Source organism: Manduca sexta, chromosome 27, assembly GCF_014839805.1.
Source record: "Manduca sexta isolate Smith_Timp_Sample1 chromosome 27, JHU_Msex_v1.0, whole genome shotgun sequence".
Classification (NCBI taxonomy): Eukaryota; Metazoa; Arthropoda; class Insecta; order Lepidoptera; family Sphingidae; genus Manduca; species Manduca sexta.
The window spans coordinates 11,117,558-11,141,861 of record NC_051141.1 but is presented as its reverse complement, the minus strand read 5'-3'; the positions used below and the strand labels follow the sequence as shown (position 1 = coordinate 11,141,861).

At 35.5% G+C, this 24,304-nt stretch overlaps 2 protein-coding genes and 1 long non-coding RNA gene across 3 annotated transcripts in view; all 3 read left to right on the top strand.

The window, feature by feature from the left end:
- LOC119190889 (E3 ubiquitin-protein ligase MYCBP2-like) overlaps positions 1 to 20,688 on the top strand; it is a 24,084-nt gene extending 3,396 nt beyond the window's left edge. The window contains exons 2-14 of the mRNA XM_037444155.1: positions 1,933 to 2,161; positions 11,418 to 11,561; positions 12,824 to 13,042; positions 13,915 to 14,127; positions 14,792 to 14,938; positions 15,346 to 15,442; positions 16,214 to 16,272; positions 17,129 to 17,223; positions 17,857 to 17,956; positions 19,073 to 19,249; positions 19,808 to 20,003; positions 20,088 to 20,234; positions 20,492 to 20,688. Coding sequence (XP_037300052.1) covers positions 1,933 to 2,161; positions 11,418 to 11,561; positions 12,824 to 13,042; positions 13,915 to 14,127; positions 14,792 to 14,938; positions 15,346 to 15,442; positions 16,214 to 16,272; positions 17,129 to 17,223; positions 17,857 to 17,956; positions 19,073 to 19,249; positions 19,808 to 20,003; positions 20,088 to 20,234; positions 20,492 to 20,688 — 2,020 coding nt within the window. The remainder of the gene's footprint in view (positions 1 to 1,932; positions 2,162 to 11,417; positions 11,562 to 12,823; positions 13,043 to 13,914; positions 14,128 to 14,791; positions 14,939 to 15,345; positions 15,443 to 16,213; positions 16,273 to 17,128; positions 17,224 to 17,856; positions 17,957 to 19,072; positions 19,250 to 19,807; positions 20,004 to 20,087; positions 20,235 to 20,491) is intronic.
- Positions 20,689 to 20,744: 56 nt separating this feature from the next.
- LOC119190888 (salivary glue protein Sgs-3-like) lies at positions 20,745 to 21,779 on the top strand. Its single transcript, XM_037444154.1, has 2 exons — positions 20,745 to 21,431; positions 21,759 to 21,779. Exons 1-2 carry the CDS (start codon positions 20,745 to 20,747, stop codon positions 21,777 to 21,779), a joined length of 708 nt encoding a protein of 235 aa, XP_037300051.1.
- Positions 21,780 to 21,794: 15 nt separating this feature from the next.
- LOC119190870 lies at positions 21,795 to 24,009 on the top strand. The gene is made up of 3 exons (XR_005113253.1): positions 21,795 to 21,861; positions 22,127 to 22,239; positions 23,972 to 24,009. It is a non-coding gene; the product is annotated as an uncharacterized LOC119190870 (long non-coding RNA).
- The last annotated feature ends 295 nt before the right edge of the window (positions 24,010 to 24,304 follow it).

The window sequence follows — 24,304 nt, the reverse complement described above, 5'->3', positions numbered from 1 at the left end:
GATCTGATTAAAAATTTATATCAACAATTTAAATTTATGTGTCGAGCAGCAATTAACACATAAAACTTAAATCCCTATTCTTGGTTCCTCGATTCACAATTTTCCTTGCATTTAAAGTGTGCTTGGGCAATGGAAAATATTAACCATTATGTGAGTTACACAGTTAAAAGCAACTGTATTAAAAGAATCTCCAAAATACTTATGAGGCGTCTGAACTACCAATTTCATATACCAAAAGTTGCTAAAACTTATTCCGATACACTGATTAACTATAAAATTCATCCACTCTACGTTACGAGACTTATATTAGATTTCAAATTTCTGTAAAGTTTTTTCTAATCATCAATACGATTAGAAACCACATATTTTAAATATATTAAACTTTAGTGTAGTACTTCGTAGACGTCCGCGTCATTACGCCCAACTGTTTAGTATCACAAATTTAGAATAATCCTGGCTAGAAATGATCCTATCGCTCACACAGAAGACGAAAACTATTAGTCATAAAATCTAACTTAATAACTAATAGTCTTTTTACATTCTCCAAAAACCTTAATAAAATAATTTAATACTGTAGTTTCTTCTGCTTGTATCGAAAAGATTATCTCAATTTCATAAGATATATTATTATACTAATTCGTTATATTGGATACAATGGAGTTAATAATTTGACGTGTTTCGGCTTTAGCTTATTTCATAATATATATTTGTTATTTCTAAGAATACGCCTATACACGTTCTTAAACGTATCTTGTCATTTAAACGCATTCGAAAATACGTACATTTTTATGATATGAATGTTTAAATCCTTTCCTCGCTAAGGTTAAACTACCCGTGCAACAAAAGTGGGGTTGGAATTTCATTGATATGTCAACGAAGCGGCCACTTGTGCGGTGAAATATTTAATTATATCCCAGTCGTCGACTTGGACTGCGTCTACTCCTATTTTTAAATGTTCACACCATAAAATGTATCGTTAAACATGCCTCAGCCAGTGCTCTAATGATGAGGATACTCCTTAAAGTTGGGAGTCCAGTAACTGTTTTTGCTATGCACTGCTTTAAAATTTCGATTTGATTGAGTTTGTTGGTTATTTTAAAAATATTTTTGCCTAGGGTCGTATTATGTATGGTTATTGTAATTTTTATTTAATGCTCATTAGTGATTTTGTAAAACTACTAAATCTATTAACGACTCTGGGTCTAGTCAGTATTTGAATCTTAAGTATGGAATCTCTATCACCTTTTACGCACTGAAGAATAATTGCGCTTGACCTGTGATATCATAGTCGTGTAGTCCAATTAGGATATCAAGCAAGAAGAGTCAACGCGCTTCTCAACTGTCACCAGATTTGTGGCAGCCAGTAACATAATATTGGATATATACTGCTGGATGCCGGATCGCGATTCCACGAACTAACTCAATATATTAAGAGTGGTGATCGTTATATAGTCGGAAACTAACATCAGACCTTACCTTCCTATTAGTATGTACGTACGTTGCAAATGAACAAGTGGATCAAACATATTTCAAGTCTTCTCGAATAAAGTCGGAAATATCATGTTTGACTGCAGTTTTTAAACAAGAAGTAGGCGGTTAAAATGTGTATTTGCGAACCGAACGATGTTTAGCAGCTGATTATTCATTTGCTTTAGTTGTATTTGAGACTATAGAACTAGCCCTCTGATACTGATGCATAAATACTTTAGACAAATATATCTTCATCGTGTCTGGTACTTTTTAAACTTCTTTCATCATTTAACCAATTTTTATACATAATAATATATATGTCTTTAGTCGTATTAGTTTGAACTATGAGGTACTACGACTGATTATACTTATATACATTTAGCAATGAAAAAGATATTGAGTTAAATGATTGCTTTTCAGCGTACCTGTAGTAAAACATTTTCCAATCTGTGTTGTCCACAGATGTGCATCGACAGAGCGACAGTTCTTGTCGGATTTTGTAGCGGGAGCAGAGAGCACAGCTGGCGGTCGCCTGGCGAGGTGGTTGGCCCCCACCCCCCGCGTGGAACCTGCTAAGTGCGAAATGAAGCCCCCGGCTACCCCACCAAGACCAGCAGTCAAATCCAGCCTTCCTATTTTGATACGAGACCAATACGGCGACGCAGTCTCGTCGCCAGCTCTCAAAGTAGAGGTAAGTAATTAAATTATGTATTTTGTTTTTAGTGCGGCAGAAATTAATTGATATAATTCGACGATGAAATGAGCCCGCTATCTTACAGGGTTTGTCAAACAATCTACAGTGTAATCAATAAACTACAATTCAATATAAAACTTGTTCCAGGTTAACATTTAGCCTGTTTCTCTACAGTTTATTTTCAATATTGCGGCAGGTTAGGCGCGACAGCAATCAGAGAAGGTCTGTCAACCTGTTTACTGTTTAACACGACCTATATTTGAAATATATATCTTGCCGTGTAAATTTATTCAGAGGAAAGCCTGGCTAGAGATATAGTTGCCGTGAACTAATTTTTACACATTTATTTTTATATGTAGTTCACATTATACAGTCGCCGTGTCGAAAATGATGTACGATAAACCTGATGATTGAAATATCCTGTTTTCAATTGCATACTATTATATTACGTTCGTTGAAGAATGCAAAATACGAGAAAGTGTAATATTTAATGCGACCGAATCTTTTCACGAAGCACGTGGAGTATCTTTATGTTCTCAGCAACTTAAATATTGGTAGCGAATAAGTTTATTAGTACTCGTATTATGAGTTCGCAGTCTTCTATAGTACATGTGTAACTTTTTTAACACTAGATATTACGTAAAGACGTGATTTTTTACATGATCTTTCGTTTGAACGCGTTAAATTAGACGTATTTTTTGTGTTATACCAAAAGTCTTTCCTTTTTCTGAACTTAAAACTAAGGGCATATATGTATATAACTTAAATCTTTTGTAATTTTATGTATATTTTTTTTGTGTTGTAACTAATTAACAGTACACGCATTGAACCAGTTTGAGTCACAAATGCGTAGCATGACCGAAGCCGAGTCCTTCCCTCAGTTCTTTGTCGCTTATGATTCCAGATTATAACCTAACTTACAGTCAAATATATATAATAGCCTTTAACAAATCAATCATAATTATACTTAATATACAATCTTAGTCTTACAATTCATTCTATATATTTTTTCATAATCAGGTGTTATGTACGCTTTACGTGAGTATCTTACTTAGCACAAGTAGCGTTAAATGCTCTTTGTTGTCAGATCGCGCAGTGTTCAAATACATACTATCTACCACAAGAAAGTTTTGGGCTTATCATATTGTAGGCAACTTTCCTACACTGAACATAACTGTATGTATAAAATACTGTTTGATTGTGCCTTCTGTGTTTTGTGTTGGACATTACAACACAAGGATAAACTGTAAGGAGTGTTTTTCTTATATACCTGTACACATATAAAAATAGGTGGTGTACATTAACTGTCCCTTATAATATTATAACGTTCTCCGAAATTCAAATTGTATGAAGTTTTAATTGAAATAGACTTATTCTCCATTTCCAGACCTGGATGTTGAAATCTTTTTGCGCGAAAGCTGTTAATTTAGGTTTAAATTGATCGAAGTGCTTATTTATTCTGTTTAAGAGGAGATAATGAAATTCCAATTGATGTGGAGCTAAATGTTATTTAATTTATTACGCAGTGTTGAAATGGCATTAAACGATATAAGGATGCATTAGACTTCAAGGAAAAGCCCTCGTGCCCGCCGGCGACGGCACTCTAATAGCCTGTGATGTCGCAGATTGAATTCCTGAAAGGATATATTTTTAAATGAACGAATGTTCTTTTTATAATAAAAATATTCCAAGTACTTTATTTAAGCAATAGTAATCTGATTCCATTAAAAATTGAAATTTGCAGGAATTTTATTCTAAATAAATGGAGTCTATCTCCGAACGTTTTGACAGCTCGAGCAATGAAGATAGTAGTCACGTAGGGGAGAACAGGGTAATTGAAGCCTACTAAAGGAAAAATTTGATAAAAACCATACTTGTTAACATTCTTGTAATTTTTTATTTGGAACTATTACCTTGGTTATTAAAGTATATTTTAATCACAGTTATAATCAATTACAATCATAAATTCAGGTACAATAATGATTTTACAAAAAAAGTCAGTCGCTCCCATTCCCCGACACACTCGGGTAATGGGAGCCCATTTAACGCTCATATGGGAAATAGGAGCCATAATATTTACTCTTTCCCGAAAATTAAACTAGCTTTAACTTATAATGAGATTTTGTAATAAAAGCAAAAAAATAAACATTTCAAATAAAACAAAAGCATAAAAATCAAATAATTAAAGGAAAACAAAAGATCCAAAATTTTGCGGATCCTAACAAATAGCAGAAATATAAGAATCTGGACTATCACTGCTAGAACATTCTTTATTGGTCCAGTTTTCACAACTCCTGCATCGGAACCTCATCTCTCCACCTTTTCCCGTATCGAAACAAATCGCACATGAAACTTTCTCATCTGAATCTTGTATCTCATCAAATTTCATTTTCGTCTACTTGATCAGTAGATGTATAATCATCATCACTTTTACATAAAGATTTTTTTGCCTTTTTAGCCCTTTCGTTTCTGATTATAATCCTCTTGCCTTTATCCCCTATATCTTTGGCAAGTTTTAATTTATTAAATTTTGCTTATTCCTTGGCAAAGTTTTATTTATTACGGTTTCCATTATCAAACTTAATAGTCTTTGTCTTATTCTCTTTTTCAGTTCTTTGCTTCAAATACTGTTTTCATTGATGTGTTTGTTAAGATTTCAGAATGCTGTTTGTTCTTCAAAGTTATTCCTTTTTCAGAGATGAGTTGTTGTGGCAGTGGGCTTACAATGGAGACAACATTAGTAAAGTCAATAACTGTTTGATCCTTAAACTAATACAGTACGTCTTCCCAGCTTTGGAGAGTCTTTGTAGCTATCATCGTTAGATTTCGCTAAATTATATTACAGTGAATTTTCTAATGTATCAACCGTCCAAGAAGTTTTTGTGGTTGCCCGATTTTTTTACATAGCATCTAAAATAACAAGAAGATACATGTGTCTAAAATGATAATAAAATATAATATAAAAGTTAATAGGATCTATGTCGGATAGTGAGATCAAAAGTAGGCTACCATATCCCGCTGACCACCATTTTGAAAAGTAATAACATAAATATGTAGTTATACTTTTAATCACAATTTAACCTATTGGACTTGTAAGTAAATTAATCTACGGATTTAATAAGCATAAACCTAATAAAATATGAACATAACTTCATGCTTACTTTAGCGCTGGTATTCGGCAGATTTTTTATAAGCTTAAGGTGAAAAACACACAACCGTCCCTCGTGATTTAATTCATTGCACTAGCAACTCATGCGGTTCAGATGAAGTTACTTGATGGTAGACGGAAACAGCCGAGTGCTTACGAGCACGCAAATGTGCCTAGGTTTTGTTCAATCACCATCGCTCCCATTGCCCGGTGGCTCTCATTGCCCCGCGCTCCCCTACTTATTTCGAATTATACCACCGTATATTGTACATTTCTGTATATAATTAAGACATTTATCTTAAAATGTAGGTAGTCTGAATGTAATTTATATTACTTTTACAGTGAGCAAGGCGCAGCTGGTGATGATCAGATCAGGTTTGATTTGAGGGTGCACTACCGATACAAATGTTTTGTTGTCTCATTAGTCAGCCCTTTATTGCGCTTGATACTTTACAATGCTTGTATCATCGGTCCTATATAAAGTCTAACCCACTATCTAATCCAATGATGATGTTGCAAATACCATGATTCCAATATAGGATTTATAGGGGCAAATTAAAAAAATATCGATATTTAATAATATAATCGATATACGTATGTAATAACATAATACATATTTCCATATTTAGGTCAAATGCCGGTTATGATTATTGTTATGATTTATGAGCACTGTTTAAATATTCAAAATTTTAAAAATGTAATACATTACAAAATAAACTGTTATGTTTAATTTAAATTAAACCACATTCGTCACATATTTATGTAAACAAATAAGGGATTTTTGATCAGTGTGATGCTTAGGTATTATAAAAATATATCGAACTTGATACTCTGAAATAAATATTCAAAGATAAAAGTTCAATTTTTTATCAAACCGACTGCAAAGGACTAAAGTTTATCCACATATGTTGTAGTTTTTTATGTTTGTTAGACGATCATTTTTTACCCCGTAGTTCAGTTTGAAAGATTCTTTTTACTTTCCAAAAGCTTTGAAATGGTTCTAGTTCAGTTTTATAGGGCCTTGAACCACAAAATTGATCAAAGGAACACCTCAAAATGAAATCGGATTTCATTGATTCCTTCTGTAATTAAATAGGATAAGAATGATTGTTTTTGTCTTGGGTTCAAACAGGTGTTTTGTTTTTACTGAGAAAAAGGAAATAATCGAAACTAAGTAAAGAAGAAACCGATTCCAAAAACACTACAATCCAAAAAAATATAATTTACTTTACACACACAAGCATTTTTTTCATTCATATCATCGTTTTATGTTTGTATTAATACCTACTTAATTTTATTTTGGAATTGGTAGCTTTTTTATTTCGATTATATTCTGTAAAAGTATCGTATTTTTGATATATCCGTATTTTTCATCTAAGCCTATACGGGATTCAAATTTTTGAACCTGCATGACTTGAACAGTATAACGATATGGATGCATGACTTGCGTGCGACCAATTGAGATATGAGCCACAGTGCATTCGAATACATAATCGATGTCATGTCTCCTTCCGTTGCATTGTTGTTTGATTGTTTAACGAATACATTCTGTCACCGATGTAAAGTCAGGTATAAAAAATAATGTTGTTTAGTTCAAAATATAACTTTCATGCTGTGTCTCTGTGGTAATAGTAAATATCGACGTAAAAGTTTAAATAATTGATCTGTAATATTTTTGTTTCTTCGGGCCATTCTTATATTATATAAGTTAATGTTATGTATGTAGGGTTGCCACCCGTACTTTATAATAAAGTATTGTACGTTATTTCGGGTAATTGTAATCTATACTTTATGAGAACAATAAAGTATGCGAAAATACTTTATTTACCATGATATGATTCCTCTAGAGTTGTTCGTAAGAATTTTTGCGTAAAACAGCTGTAATTAATAGTACAAAAATGGCAGCAAGTATTTGATAAGCCTGATGGTATATATTTTTTAATTGTATGCATTAAATTCATTTTTATTCTCGATTCCTTCTACGTCAGCATTCACAGAGAAATTTTAAATTTTGTGATGTAGAATATTAAATTACGAGACGAAAAAAATAAAAACACGTATTTAAATTTGAAATATTAATTTTATTTGTTAAAAGTTCCCAAATATTATATATATTTATAAGCAAAATAATAAAGCAGAAATCATTTGTACTTTATTTTGACACCATGTACTTTTCTTTCTACATTCAATTTACCGATGTACTTTATTTGCTCAAAAAAAAGGTGGCAGCCCTATATGTATGTATGTTTCTTATATATAATTATCAAGATTATGCAATAAAAGATTAAGGCGATACCTCAAGGTCCATTTTCATACATTTTGTTTCACCTTTAATCTGGGTAACTAAACTAAAATTTAATATGACGAAATTTTAAAGGCAGAAATATCCATGATTATTAATTATTTTTACGTTTTTCTTTCAAGTGCGAGAACTAATCACTAACTAGACGTGAATTTAAATTCTTTACTTGCCAATACTTGTTTAGTTACCCAGATTAAAGGTGAAACAAAATGTATGAAAATGGACCTTGAGGTATTGCCTTAAGAAAGTGATTTTAGTAATAATATTTTCAAATTACCAAAACATAAAATATCTATCTATATACTTACTATTATATAAAGCTGAAAAGTTTGTTTGTTTGTTTGAACGCGCTAATCTCAGGAACTACCGGTCCAAACTGAAAAATTCTTTTTGCGTTGGATAGCCCTTTGTTCGTGGAGTGCTATAGGCTATATATCATCACGCTATGACCAATAGGAGCGGAGCAGTAATAGTTAATCTCAGGAACTACCGGTTCGGACTGAAAAAATATTTTTGTGTTGGATAGCTCTTTAATCGTATAGTGCTATAGGCTATATATCATCACGCTATGACCAATAGGAGCGGAGCAGTAATGGCTAATCTCAGGAACTACCGGTTCAAACTGAAAAAATATTTTTGTGTTTGATAGCTCTTTGTTCCTGGAGTCCCATAGGCTATATATCATATCAAGCTATGACCAATAGGAGCGAAGCAGTAATGAAACATGTTGCTAAAACGGGGAAAATTTATTAGTTTTGAGAGCTGCCGTTGCGCGCGCTGCGTAACCAGTTAAAGTTATGCTACAAAAATGTATGGCGGGATTGTTACTCTTAAAAAGTTCTACAAAAATATATTATAAATAAAGTCCCCCGCTGCATCTGTCTGCCTGAACGTGTTAAACTCAAAAACTACCCAACGTATTAAGATGAAATTTGGTATGGAGACAGTTTGAGACCATGGGAAGGACATAGGCTCCCGGGAAAATTTATAGCGTGACTTTTATAACGGAATACTTTATCCCGAAAAACGTTGTAACGCGGGCGGAGCCGCGGGCAAAAGCTAGTCTTATAATATATATTTTTATTAAAAAGAATATGTTATTCCTGTTTTTCCATTTAAGTGACATTAGGTAAAGGACAAAAAAAATTACATACAATTATCATTAATTAACATCATAATCATATTTACAATATAATATATTTAGTTAATAAGAAGATAGAAATTATTTTTTTTGCCAGATTCCATGGCGCTTGGTTTCTGTCGTCTCGCTATTTACTATTGATTATAGAAAATAATTTATAACTACTGACGTAGCCGCTAACGACATTTAAAATTTTATTAAATACTTGCTGCTATTTTGTATTATAATTTGTTGCTTTTTTATGCAAAATTTCTTACGGCCAATATTTTTCAGTATGTTAAATGAAAATTAAATCCTAGGGAATCAAATCATACTAAATAAAGTATTTTTGTGTACGTTTTCATAAAGTATTGACTTTTATTACCCGAAATAATGTACAATACTCAAATATAAAGTAGACGTGGCAATATTTAATGCCAATAATACTACTCTAAGAGAATTCGTACGGGCGACAACATCACACTTTCAGACAGAAATACACTCATATACACTGCATATTAGCACTAATCTACAAAGTGACCAAAAAATCGCAAAATTTAAACCGGAATAGTTTGCGAAAATATTCTTTATTCGTGTATGATACGTTTTGGCATAATGTTAATAAAGTTGAACTGCTAAGAACTTAGATATATATTCATTCTTCAATTACAATCTGGTGGTGGAATATCGATACTAATCGTAATCGAAATCCGTCTGAGGTCCAATGATTATCCATCGCTGTTGCCATATTGAAACCCCGACGTTGGGCGTGGTGCCGTCATACTAATCAAAGCCTAATAAATGTCTCTAACTGTGGCTGGGGCGGGTGGGCGTTGGACTGACCGCCGGCTTGTGTTCGCTATTCAATTGAGACTGTTTCGGCATTTGGTGAATAGCAGGGAATATACCAAAGCTTTGGTTTCAATTCAGTCGTAGGTACACTTTGTAAATCCGTACTAAGTGAAGATTACTAAGTCCACATCGAAAAGTATCCTCTAATTATATCAATTCCTCCAAAATAATGTTCTCGTCAGTTTATTGTATAGTTTTTGCTATCTTCATAACATCGCGGATTGGATTAGTGAAGCTGTTTGATATCATTTCTGAGTATTTCTTTCTGGTAGAGTGAATTTATACGTCATAGTTGAAATAAATGCAATTTCATGTACGATGTTCACTGTGTACCGTTTATAAAACTTTTTACCGATTAGATTTATGTCATAGCGTCAGTTGTTCATGATATTAAAAGCTTATTGTTGAAAGTTGAAACTTTACACATAGTTGATGAGCAAGCATAATAATTATTTTTACTTTGCGTCTGTGCACTCGAGGGTAACATGACGTACTAATGAATATCAGGAGGTATTGCTAAACAAGCAAGTGCGATTGGGCAAATTTGGAGTATATTATATTATATAGTATATTATGCTACTACTATAATATTAGTATATTATACTCCAAATTTGCCCCTTAGTGTTCTTCAAAGAGTTTGAACACTTCTACGTTGCCTATCCCCAACCTTCCACATCGTGATTTTTAACAAGGCAAGGCATGTTTTAACCTCCACCGTCTTGTGTCGTGAAAAGTGTTTTTTCCAGTCTTGATTTTGATTTCTTTATACAAATTGAATAAGTCATGTTTTGCGGTTAGTTGTGTTAAATATTTACAACTATCTGTCATCATCTGTAACTAATTACAATGAAAAGATTATGTGTTACAAGTTAAGGATTTAAAACACGAAACATTTTAAATCTATTCTAATAATATATAAAGCCCCGTGCTGTGTAAATATCACGAGTGGGTTGTGAAACCCAATCAGGTTTGTAATGTTTTCATAAACTGGACGTGTAAGCGAAATAGCTCAGCGGATTTTGGTTACCGGTCGGCTGTCACCACTCGCTGTATGCTCTACATTTTGTAACATGTACCATATTACAATAATACATGGACGATTTACATTGTTCACACTGACCATAATGAAATAAGACTTTCTCAACATCAAGTAGATACCTAACCATTTGCTTTCATTAGAGCATTATTGGAGTAAAATAGGATGTTTGAATATATTTATTGCGTAGATAAATGAGTTAACTTGTTCATTATGTATCAGTTGTTTAATTAATGTTTTTCTTTCTTAGTAGATGTCACTGTAACTGTTTATATTGATAAACCTTTGAACAGTTTCTATCGAATTTCAAGTTAATAAGTTGGTTGTAACGTTGTGACATTGGAAAGTTTCATTAAGTGTAAACTAAATGGCCCTAAAACGGTGACATAATATCGATAATAAAATATCGAATACCTACCATTATAAAATTTTCGAAAATTCAGTAGTGGAAAGAGACATCAAATTTCTTTGAGACAAAATTCTAATATTGCATGAAGCTTAAGATCAGGTGACGTGTAAAGCGATGTGTAGCGGAAATCAGGCTGACCGAGTTGCAACGACGATGTCTGTATCTTAGGATGTGACGTCGAGCTACTATATTAAACAAACAAACGTTCTGACATGATAGTGACTAGTCAATAATGGAACATTACTCGAATTCAAAATTTTATTAAAATATGTTTTTATGTTGTTTTAACCCTTCTTCAATTGTTCGATATTACGATAATAAGTATACGTACTAGTATTTAAACATTTTTGTTAGTTCAACAAATTGTCATGTTATTTGTCCGCCAGGTGGTCGTGCAAAGATTAGAGGAGAGTGCACCGCGGCCAAGCCGCGCGACGCTAGCGGCGTATGAACACGAGCCCATCCCCGACGCGCCCTACCAGCCAACCCTCAAGGAAACCATGAGCTTCCAAGCGATATCGATGATGAAGGTAGCTTTTACTGTACTTTTTAAGTCATTAAATTGTTTAGCACTGGCGAAGGATGAAGTCTTCCGACAGGGAAGCCGACACAACATATAGGTTTGTACTAATATGCACAAATGCGGTCTGCAAATCATTCCAATGATAAATTATATTCTACATACATCATGACATGGATACCGACGGGTATCGGGTTATAAAGAATCTTCGCCAATGTTGTTTACATGTACGAAAGGTATTCCAAGAATTTTTAATAGTGTAATGCAGTTCTCAAGTTGCGCGGAAAATACAAGAGGAACCATGCAAGAATTCCTTTGTTGTACTGTTTTTAATATCTATTGGTGTCTCAATTTTTTTTGATACATTCCACCTTTTATTAAATACTTAATAATATAATATAAAGCGACCTCGGAACAGTCGGAGCATAAACTAAACTAGGAAATATTAATTTCTACGTATTGAACTCATTTTGACAGAAAAATAAACTGAAAATGAATAATGAGTATAAGTAATTAGGCAGAAGGTGTATATATATACTGATGCAAAAATGGTTGTAAAATATTTTCTGATTATGATTCGTTCTGCAAGAGACTAGCTGATATTATAGTCGACTCTTAAATCGGCGTAGAAATTTAATAACTGAAGTGTTGCCAGAGGTATCTACAAGAATTTTAATCATCGACATTTTTAATGGTACGTTTGGAAATTTACAGGTTCATTGTAAATATATAAATATTCAATATACGTTAATCTATTAATGTCACCCCAAACTTGGCGCCACGCATTATTATTATCGGTTAATAATATCGCGCATTTGCATTCGTGAAAATGATCTGATCGATTTGATTCCAAGGAATGAAGAATGATATTATTGTAGGTTTGAACTTAATAATGCATAGAAAAATATAAGAGTTTTGGAAACGTTTATATAACACAGGACCGTGTACTTGACAATAATAAAATATTTTGAAGTCCGCACAAAATATACTAAAACCTTTCCTTTTTATCGATAGGCTCAGCACTAAGGTTCAACTGGCAATATTGTCGTATTTACAGTTATTAAATTATTCCGCCGGATTAAAAAAACTCGATTATAGAATAGGTTAGGGTTGGGACGTTGGACTCATATTATTTGCGTTATTTACAATCAAGTAATTTTCAGTATTATTAAAAATGTTATTATTCGGGATGGACTTCCATACTCGGATGAGCATGCTCCTTTAAGGTAAATAATACAAACTGTATCTAATCACAAGCTATACCATCCTCAGGCATACCAGAACTTCTCGTTTGAGGAATTGCGTCTAGCGAGCGGCAGATGGGGCGAGTCATGTCCGAGCACGTCTGCGTTCGTGATCAACGGGTGCGTGCCGGTGGAGCGGCTGACGGTGCGCGTGCAGCCAGACGGCTCGTACGCCGCCGCGTGGACGCCGCGCGCGCCTGGCGTCTACATCTTCAGGTGCATGCTGGACGACTTGCCCGTGCCACAGGTACTCACTTATTATTTATGATTTCAAACACACAGCAATTGTTTAGGAGTTGTTTAAAATTTGCTGGTGAAATAGATTATACTAAATAGTAATCCACAACCTGTAGACTCCCATTGCTAGGTATAGGACTCTTATATCATGCAATCTTTTTCGGTCTCGAGCCCATCGCATCTAGGTTCCACCCACGATCCTTACAGTGTCGTCCACCCATCTTGCCGCTGAACGGCCTACGCTATGCTTGCCTTGTCTTAGCCACCACTCAGTTTGCGGCTTACTCTTCCTGTCATCGCGTCGTCTAGCTACATGTTCTGCCCAACGCCATTTGAGTTCCATAGCGAATCGTAATCGTATATCTCGAACTTTTGTTCGTCGTCGGATTTCATTGTTAGGGATTTGATCTTTTAATTTAATGCCAAGCATAGATTGTTCTAAAGCCCTTTTTGTGACACCCATTTTGTGCAAAACATCGCATGTGAACGTCCAGGTCTCGGCAACATATATCATGGTGGTCAGAACGCATTGGTCAGAAACGCATAATCTTTGTCATTCCGTGTCGGATGCAAATGTATTGTTAAGAGTTTAGTTTAAATACAATGCCTGAAGATATGACATAATTATTGTGTTTCTGTTATAATTGTTTACCTTTATTACCTACCCTGAGGTGCACAGTAATAAATCTATTTAATGATTTATAGCATATCGTTTGCGGGCACTTTAATATTTAGCGAAACCATTTAAATATTCAATTTTGATCATAAAATTTTAAAACGCTTGTGTTTATGTATCGGGATGAGCTATTGATACTACTTCGAGGATATTGTGGTCTCAATTGTCTATGAAATAGAAAATGAATAATATCCTTAATTTCCCAGGAGTTGACAATAGAAGTGGCAGAAGTGGTAACCGAAGGGCAAGCGGAACGTAGCTTGCAAGCTTGCGGAGCGGCGCCGTCGTCTGCTCCGTCCAAGCTGCGTCGCTCCATCACGCTGTTCAGTGCGGGGCTGCGAGTGAGGGCCAGCCCGAGCTTGCAAGCGGAGGAGATTGGCCGAGTGCCGCCCGGAGAGACTATTGAATTCGTTGAAGAGGTACATCATTAATGAAACTTGTCACGTCTTGATTCCAAACTAAGTAGGTATTGTCTCGAATAATCTTTACTATGTATGAAATTTATATTATTATACTCAGGCCCTCATTTAAACCGCATCTTGTCCTAAATGGCGAAATACCTTTGCATAAGGTATAATAATTATTTTCAGCGACAAATCTAACTATGAATATTTTATAAAATCAAATAAGGGTAAACGTACAAATGCAGGTGTCAGCATCGACATCGCTTTGCGCTACTTTTGCAAGCTAAATATGGAAATCCTACTAGAGTACGAGCCGGTTATCTTCAACTACTATGTAACGACACAGGAACGGTTATTTCTGCACGTCTGGTAACTTTTGCACTCGTGCTGTGTTCATTTACCAGATTTTTCAATATACTCTACTAATTCAATTAGTGACGTAACAATCGTGAACATTCTTCCGAGTTGTAATTGAATTTAATTAGTTCATTAGTAGTACGATAACGTGGGCAATAAGCATTTCAGCTTAAATTAGGTTTTTTTTTATCTATTGTTACACACAACATTTATTCGGTGTAATGAATAGCTATAAATGATTTTAGTCGATAAATAAAGTCATACATTTTTTCAAAGAAATAACGAAAATTCATTTGTTAAAAAATACTTAATGTGCTTGAAGGTGGTTAACAAGGACGGCACATGGGTCCGTCTGGGGCCGGATGCGACGCGCGCGTTCGCGGACGACTGCGCCGTGGCGTGGTGCCTACAGTACCACCGACACCTCGACAAGGCGCTGCTATTACCTCTCGAGCCCACCAGCCCTCAGGTACTCTGTCATATACTTAAAAGCTTACAACAAGTAAGACAAGTTCGACTGTAGATAGATGTGTACGATATTTTGGTCAATAGTTAACTACCACACTACACTACTTACTACGTACTTTGTTACCTGTATGACCCGACATAATCGTTGTTTTTAAGCTTTTGCCTACCAAGAACAAATGAACGATTATTTTACATGATTGTATGTAAATACCGCTGCAAAAATACCCTAAAATATATTGTGAGACCGTTGGCGAGCTTTAAAGAAAATTCAATACGTGAGTTAACCAGTGCAAAATATGTATATTACATGCACTAGACAAACCCCATATGTGACAACACCTCTGCTTATCCTTGCAAACAGAAAAGGTGGGATACTATATCATTATGGAAACTTTGTTCGTGTTTTAGGACGAATGCGCCGGTATGTGGAGTGGTTTTGGTGATCTAACCGGCGATATCGCCTCGTGGGTCCCTTCCAGCGATGACATTCCATCTGTAACAGAAGGTACGAGCCAAATTACATTATCATATAATAGCTCTTATGCGTGTACTTTTTAATATTTTTACTGCACTATTTTACGTCATAGAATATGACAAAAAATTACACAACTAAAACTAGATAAACGGCATGCCATTTTACCAGTCAGTGTGAATTCACGATATATGTTGGCCACTGATATCAGATGCATGGTAAGCAACGTCACAAACTAAATTAAGAAACCTCAAAAATATTAATTGTTAAAAATATTAAAGAGTGTAATAAAAAAAAAATGGTTTCCGAATTACCGTCACAGAAACTTTTTTTAGACAGAGTAACTAAAATATCCATTGAAAAGTAGTATTTAGTAACAATATTGTGACTTTAGGGCTTTGTACCTGTAAAGGAACCCTTATAGGATCACTTTGTTGTTCGTTTGTCCTTCTGTCAATACTTTTTCTTAGATCGCATAGACGTATCAAGTTGTATTTTTTACATCTCTACGGTATAGTTTGACGTCACGTTATGATGGGACTAATAGAATTATGTTTTGCTAATACAAAAACCCCATATTTTTCATTTCTTTTTTTATTTATTTTTTTTATATCGAAGGGAATAAAAATCGTATTTGAAAAAATACATGTGCAGTAAGTAGATTTCAAGATTAAAATTCGACAAAGTGTTTCACTCGTAAAAAGGCATTTTTTAAAGACTGCCTTTTGCTTTGCAGCTTCGCGTGAAAGGTTTTCTGGGATGAATGAAAATATACTTATTTTCTTTCATTGTGTTTGTTTTCAGAAGTGACTTGTGCTGATGACAGCAAATTCGCTTTACCGAATTGCGACCGTCTCACAGAAGTACGTATTTATTATAAGTGTCATTACTCTGATATTTTAAAGCATTATGTAATATGATTGTGTATGTATAAAGATCTAATATTATACTAACAAAAAAGTTCAGTTAGTTATTTTATTTTGGTTCGGTAATAATTATCGAACACAATTTAAAGTGACTTAAATAGAAACATTAGTAAGTGCAATGTAGATAAATGAAATAAAAAATAAAAATAAAATACTTTATTTATCACGTAGGCGAACAAAGTTGCACTTATGATACGTCAAAACAAAGAATAAGAATAATTATTATTTCTATACAACTATTAAAATTACTTATATAACTATGGACATTTTAAATTAGGGATAAAGTTTATACAAAAGACTAGGTACAAACCGAAGTAACCAGCTCGGGCTGGCAAGTAGGGGGAAATAGAAGGGTAACGCGTCGCGATCCTCACCGGCGAGGACATGAGCCCTAACCTAGCTAACCTACCAGCCTTTCACTAGCTACCTAAGTGATGACTACCCGAAGAAGAAAGGCAGAAAGAAACTCCGGGCTTTCTATTTTGTCATCAATTGTTCAGTACTTCTTTTGTATTTTTTCCAAGTCTTTCTTGTACATAGTCACAATAGTTATATAAGCTAATGCACGCACGTCACCGTTAACATGGGATAAGATGAAATCCAATCGACTAAACCTGGAGCGGCATAAAATAAAATTAGCGATAGCAAATGAACATAGATTCATACTTAAATACTTAAATGTAGATACGTCATATTTGCTTATATTTCATTATTACTTCTTTGAATATTAAAACTATATATAGATAGTATTTGTGGACAATAATCGTGTAATGAATGTTGATGTGGCTTGCAGATTGACCTGTCGGAGGCGACGTTCCCGTTTGGCTTCGTGCCGATCAAGCGGGCCAGGACCGGCAGCAATGAAATGAGTTCTTCTCAATCCACGAAGTAATTCTTGTTTTGAATAATAAGTTTTCTATGGTAGTCAACCCACGATATAAACATCTACAGCTTGTATGTGCCAGCCCGACCGAAAACCTACGTGAATTGTCAGCGTCCCGTTGTATTATGTATGGCGAATGACATTTCCAGTAGCATAAACACTCCTTATTTGGGTTTTTCTGCTCAGTATCAGCCCGGAGTCTGGAATTTGTGCCCGATATGGCGATAGGCTCGCCCCCTATCACATCATGGGACGGAACACACTTGGCGAAAAGTGGGTGCCCTAGTTGCGCCTCTGCATACCCCTTCGGGGATAAATGCGTGATGTTATGTATGTACAAACACTCCTCCCCCTTCTCTGGTCATTCAAAAACGACTTAGTTGATAATAAAATAACATTTTATACAATCTTAACTATGATACATATTCCCGACATTTTAGATGTGTTTTGATTATTTTACCGCCTTACAAAATTATATTGATTGGTTTATTCTCGGGATCGGAAAGAAAATTAAGTTGGAATAGTTTATTTAAATCTGACGTTACTATTACCTATTACGGCAATTTGCATTATGTACACAATCCTTAGTATTAAGATTAACAAACACGCATATAAAAGACGTTCCACGTTTGTTTCAGAAGGATACAACGACGCAGCAACGGCAATAGTGAAGAATGGTGGTCAGCGAGCAAACAACGTTGTAGTGACAATTATAGAGACGTCAACACTATACTCGAGGTGAGACAACGTTTGTCCAGTTACTACCTATCTATTTAGTTTCCAGTGGCGAAGCGTCCATACAAGCCGATTCCTACCGGGTTACCTTTTGTAAATTAATTAAAATAATAAATGAAAGACATAACTATATAACTGGAATAATAATAGTATATTGAAACAAGTCATCTTATACTTATTCCATTAAATCAATACTTCATCGATTACGGTACATAGTTCATATTATTATCAATTTGTTAAATCGTAACTCGCGCGCAGTGCTCGCGCCTTAGTGTTCGAAGTGAACCCGGCCGCGCATAGTTTCCCTCGCGATATTGTTGTCTCTTTCACACGCAGCGCGGTGTCTTTGTCTAATCTTTTGGAAGTGACGTAAAAATACATGTGTGCGTGCGTGTATGTGTACTTCAGTGTAACCCGAGAATTTGCGGCTTAATTTTGGGCCATTGGCGCGAAATTTTTTAATAATTTAGAATGTATAATTAGTGTTTGTGTATAGTGTGGGTTATTAATTTTTGTTGGGCTCTTTTAGATAAGTACCTATGTTCAAAATATGTGATTGTTAAATTTAGAGTTTAGACATAATGTCATAAACATTAGAAGGAAATTATTATGTATTATGATATTTTACTGATTTTCATTTATTGTGAACAGCGTATTACATGATAATTGTAGAATAAAATATATTTCCTCGGGTTACCTTTTGAAAATTTTCACCCTTCGCCACTGTTAGTTTCTAATAAATTAACAGAGATGCATGAGTTTCGTTATATTAGCAGATCTATCAAACCAGTGAATTTTATACTATAGTTAACTAGAGTTTAAAATAATAAATAAATACATAAATAAAGAACAACAATATGTTGCTATAGATAGCATTTGTACGGTGCTGTACCATGCTCGGAATCGCGTGTTATTAGATTCTTAATTTATTTGAATTCACAATAGATTTTGTGAACATCCAATCGACGCATTTACGTGTTTTTGTAATTTTATAATGGATTTTTGCTCCTGCCTTACAGTTATCAGCGAATCAGTCTTAAGAATTAAGTTAGAGAGGATAGTCTCGTGCATATGACATTATTGTACAAAAAGCGTCTTACATTGTTGTTTGTCCGGTAGACGGAGATTGTACCGGAGTCACAGGAAGTAGCTGAAGAAGGCCAAGTAGAAACGACAATCGATGTGGCTGAAAACAAGACCGGCAGTCGCCTTGCGCAAACCGGCACGCAGACTTCGCCCGACAGCGCCGCCGACGAAGCCGTCTCACGCGTACATTTTTTCACTGCTACCTCGAAGGTTTTTATACAAATGTTTTAACTTACATGTGCTCCACGAGGAGTTCGAAATGATGTAAAATTACTTGCATCACGTAGGAAACGTCACAATTAAGCTTTACATAGTTCTTAGATATCTGTGCAAAATAAATGATAAAGGCTTCTTGGTTATTTTACAGGTATATAACTGTTTTATAACACAGATGAAAAAAATCTATAATGTATTTGTTTTGCCTATCTTTTACGTAGAGAAATAACTCATCAAAATAATTTTTAATCCTATTAACATGTTTTAAATGAAACAAAATTCATAATTTTTTTTTATATCAATAGTTATCATAAACTTTTTGCAAGTTACACAATTTCTTTGTTATTATGTTTTTTACCTAGTTATATGCCGTTTTATAAGGTAGGACTGTGAAAACACTTTTTTCTTTTCAAAAAAAACTTTTTGATTATGGTCAATCTATAATTGAGCGTGCAAATTCATTTTATAATATCAACTAAACAGATAAGTACATTCACAGTGACGTGAAAAATTGAATACGTTCTGGATATAAATATTTAATTCGTATTTTAGAATGAAGGCCTGGTAAGCACGAAGACCGCTGCTCGGGAGCGCTTTCCTCGAAACGCATACTATAAGCGTGCAGCCTCGCTCCCCCCTCTGCCCGCCCGCCCAGCGCCCACGCCCCCTCTGCCTAAGAAACACGCAATCAGTCCAACACAGGCTGAGTGCCTGCGCGCCATATTCGCAGCTCTTCTGTGGCATGAAGGTGAATTAAGTATATATATTTTGAGACGCTCTGAGTAATATGCTTATTGATATGGATTCTTTTAAATTTGGTTGCTGTCTGCAGGCATAGTCCACGATGCCATAGCGTGTGCTGCATTCCTCAAGTTCCACCCGCAGCTGCCCAAGCAGGGTGCACGCGTTGTGACGCGACAACCGCATGACGTTCAGCCGCCGCGACACCAGCGACACTCCGTTGAAGTGTCCAATGCAGGTAAATGATATAAACGATATAGTTTCGTTTTTTAACCGACTTTAAAAAAAGGAGGAGGTTATCAATTCGACGTGATTTTTTTTTATTGTTTCTATTTGTTCACGTTGAAGTTCAAATACTTAAACTAATACTAAATTAGTTATTTTCAGATATTTACAAAACATTTAAATTTTTTATATTGATTGAATATTGTGAAAAAAGTTTAAGAATATAAAATATATTTTTTTGTTGCTAAAATACTGTATTTTTTCTAACAGGACAATACCTGCGTATACACCCTTCCACACTAGAATCGTTGACTCGTTCGGGTGTAGAAGCTACTACGAGTCGTATGCGCAAAACCGATCTTGATGCGCCGATACGAGAGAGGAGGAACCACATGCTAGTGCTTCGGCGCATTCGCAAGCTCAGACTAGTGCTCCAACGCAGTCAGCACCAGAAGCTACTGGTCTGACGCAGTCGCAATTAGAAGCTAGAGCTCCGACACAGTCGCAACCGGGAGCTAATGCAATGACGCAGTCGCAACCGCATGATAGTGACTCGACACAGTCCAAACCACAAGCTAAAGCTCTGGCGCAGTCAAAATCGGAAACTGCTTCCCCGGCACATTCGAAACCACAAGCTAGTGCTTCAACGCAGTCAAAACTGGATACTAGTTCCCCAGCACATTCGAAACCAAAGGATAGTGCTCCGGCGCAGTCAAAATTGGATACTGGTTCCCCAGCGCATTTGAAACCACAGACTACTGCTCCGGCGCAGTCAAAGCTAGATACTAGTTCCCCAGCACATTCGAAACCACAGGCTGCTCCAGCACAGTTAAAACCGGATACTAGTTCCCCAGCGCATTCGAAACTACAGGGTCCTCTGGCGCAGTCAAAGCCGGATCCTAGTTCCTCGGCGCATTTGAAACCGCAGGCTAGCGATTCGGCGCAGTCAAAACCCGAGAGTAGTTCCCCGGCGCATTCGAAGCCGCAGACTAGTGATCCACCGCAGTCACAACCTCAAACTAGCGCACTGGCGCAGGCTAAACCGAAAACTAGTGCCACAGAGCAGGCACAACCACATGACAGTGCCTCAGCGCAGACGCAAATGCAGACTGGAACCCCAGTGAAGTCGCAACCTAAGGATAGTTCTGTGGCTGAGTCACAACAGAGGCTAGTACTTTCGCGCAGTCGCAACCGCACACCAGTACTGCAAGTAATTACCATTGTTCCTTTTTTACTATTTTAATGTTATAACGAAGTAATTGTTAATAGACTCATAAAACTATTCTCTTTAATATGTCCTCGAACCAGTAAATCCTATACAAAAAATAATTTTGTAATTAAGTAAAAATAAATGTTCTCTTTACCATACGTAAGTAGTTTCCAACCCCAATATTGTTGGGACTCTTCTGACTAATTTCTCCATACAAAAATCCGGCATTTATTCTTAAGAAGTAAGAGGACACTGAAGTTTTGCTTTACGTGATGAACTCTTCTGTCTATTCTTTGCGTATAAAACACTAGCCGCGATGTTGTCCAGGTACATCGTCCACGGTGGTGAACGTGCTGCCGCCTGTGCGCGCGCTCGTCGCGCTGTGGGACGCTCTGTACGATGCTGATCAGTTCGCCTCTGTTACGGACAAGTAAGTGTGATGCTTTATTTTTATTATATCATACATATTAGGTATAATTATTGCTGTATTAGTATTGTTATTTGTTAAGAAGGCAGAAAATGTTCTTCAACATATTGTATACTAGGACTCAAAACGTCGGTGTGTATCCTTACCAAGCGTATAACTGCGAACCTTTGACTGCCCGAGAGTTAATAACTATGGGATACTTTTTCTTATAGAAACGTATAGTTGTAAAAAATAATATCTGTATTTCTCTTTATATTATAAATTTTAGGTTTCGAAAAGATATAACCGAGAGAAATGAAAATGAAGACATACGATCGACAAGTGGCATTCGGAAGAAGAGGGATTGGAAAACATCAACTTATTACAAATCGCCTTATTCAGGTATAATTTGCTTATAAAAAATTCGCAATACTTCAACTATAACATAATATTTATTCACTTTACTCGCCCGTTGTCATATTAATACATATTATTATTTTAAATATTTACTTAAGTGTGGAGTTTCTTAAATTTTTATTAAAATACTTGTATTAAGTGTCTTCTTCCTACAGATATTGTCTTGCCGTGTCTTCTTACATTAAATATGGAAGTTTCCTTTAACACGAGATCCGTTTCCTCTATTCTAAATAGTAACATTATAGAATTACATTAACGGTAAAATAATAATTTGAATATCTTGAATAAACTATGAAAATTATTAAGCTATTCAACTTTGAACATGTGTCAAATCTATACTATTATAGAAAACTGAAGAGTTTGTTTGTTTGTTTGAACGCGCTAATCTCAGGAACTTCCGGTTAAAACTGAAAAAATATTTTTATGTTGGATAGCCCTTGGTCCGTGGAGTGCTTATAGGCTATATATATATATCATCACTCTATGCCCAATAGGAGCGGAGCAGTAATGACTAATCTCAGGAACTACCGGATCAAACTGAAAAAATATTTTTGTGTTGGATAGGCCTATGTTCCCGGAGTGCTATAGGCTATATATTTTGGCATCACGCTATGACCAATACGAGCGGTGGAGTAACGAAACATGTTGCAAAAACGGGAAAATTTATTAGTTTTGAGAACTTTGGTTGCGTGCGCTGCGTAAAGGATTAAAGTTATGCAACAATAATGTATGGCGGGATTGTTCCTCTTAAAAGTTCTACAAAAATTATATTATAAATAAAGTCCCCGCTGCATCTGTCTGCCTGAACGTGTTAAACTCAAAACTACCCATAGTATTAAGATGAAATTTGGTATGGAGACAGTTTGAGACCCAGGAAAGAACATAGACTCCCGGAAAAATATAGTGTGACTGTTATAACGGAAAACTTTAGCCCGAACAACTGTATAACGCGGGGCGGAACCGGGCAAAAGCTAGTAAAAATAAAATGCGATCGCGAAATGACGTCACCGTGTGTAGCAGCGAACAGCGCAATAATACATACGAATTTTTATATGATGTATTATTTTGTAGAAGAATACTCAGGAATTCAAATTTGTTTTTCTTTCCAGTATTGTTAATAAATCAGTTATTACTAGAATTACGTAACGTTTTGACCATGATAGTTGGAGATAATTGGGTGGATCCATAGTAATATATGAGAATATACTGTGCGGCAATGGCGCATCTATATTTTGTAAAGATTTTCCTAGTAGTTAATGTTGTATAATAGCATGAAAATTATATTATAAAGCCCAAACTACCCTCCCATAACAAAACAGCATATTAGGCACTATGTATGAAAATTACGTTTACTATACGATGTTTCGGCTAAAAGAATTTCAACCAAAAACGTAATCTTGATCAAATACTTAAAAATATTTGGCAAAATTGTTCGCCATCTTGAATATTTTAGTTATTATAGATATGCGTTGAAGACCTGGAAAATTCAATAAACCTTTTATATTTTTAAATAATCAACAATGAATTTCACCATGATTGAATTTAAACTTAATGTCATTATGTGAAACCAAAATTAAAAAAGAACACAGGGTCTTCCTTATTGCTGTATTAAAACAAAAAATATTACGCTGAATGACAGTGGTGTTGGTGTACATTCCCGCATATTACGTAGTAACTGTCAGCAGTTGGATATAGTAATAAATAAGTTTTTGTCCAGTGCGTTGCGAGCTGTGCGCCGGCAGCAGCGTGTCGCCCCACTGGCGGCGCACATGCGACACTCGCACGCCGGGTGCCGCGGGCCCACCACGCGCGGGTACGACCGCGCCGGCGTCTACCGCCGCGCAGACACGCCCGCGCCCGTCGACACGCCCGCCACCGCCTGCGGACAACTTGCACAAGGCAGTAGTATTTACTCAATATACATATATATACATTATACACACTGTAAGGCAGACGGCGATGAACTTTATGAGAAATACTTTGTTTGATCTACAAATTGACTTAATGGGAAGCACCACACCCACCCACAATCAATAACTTTCACTGTCAA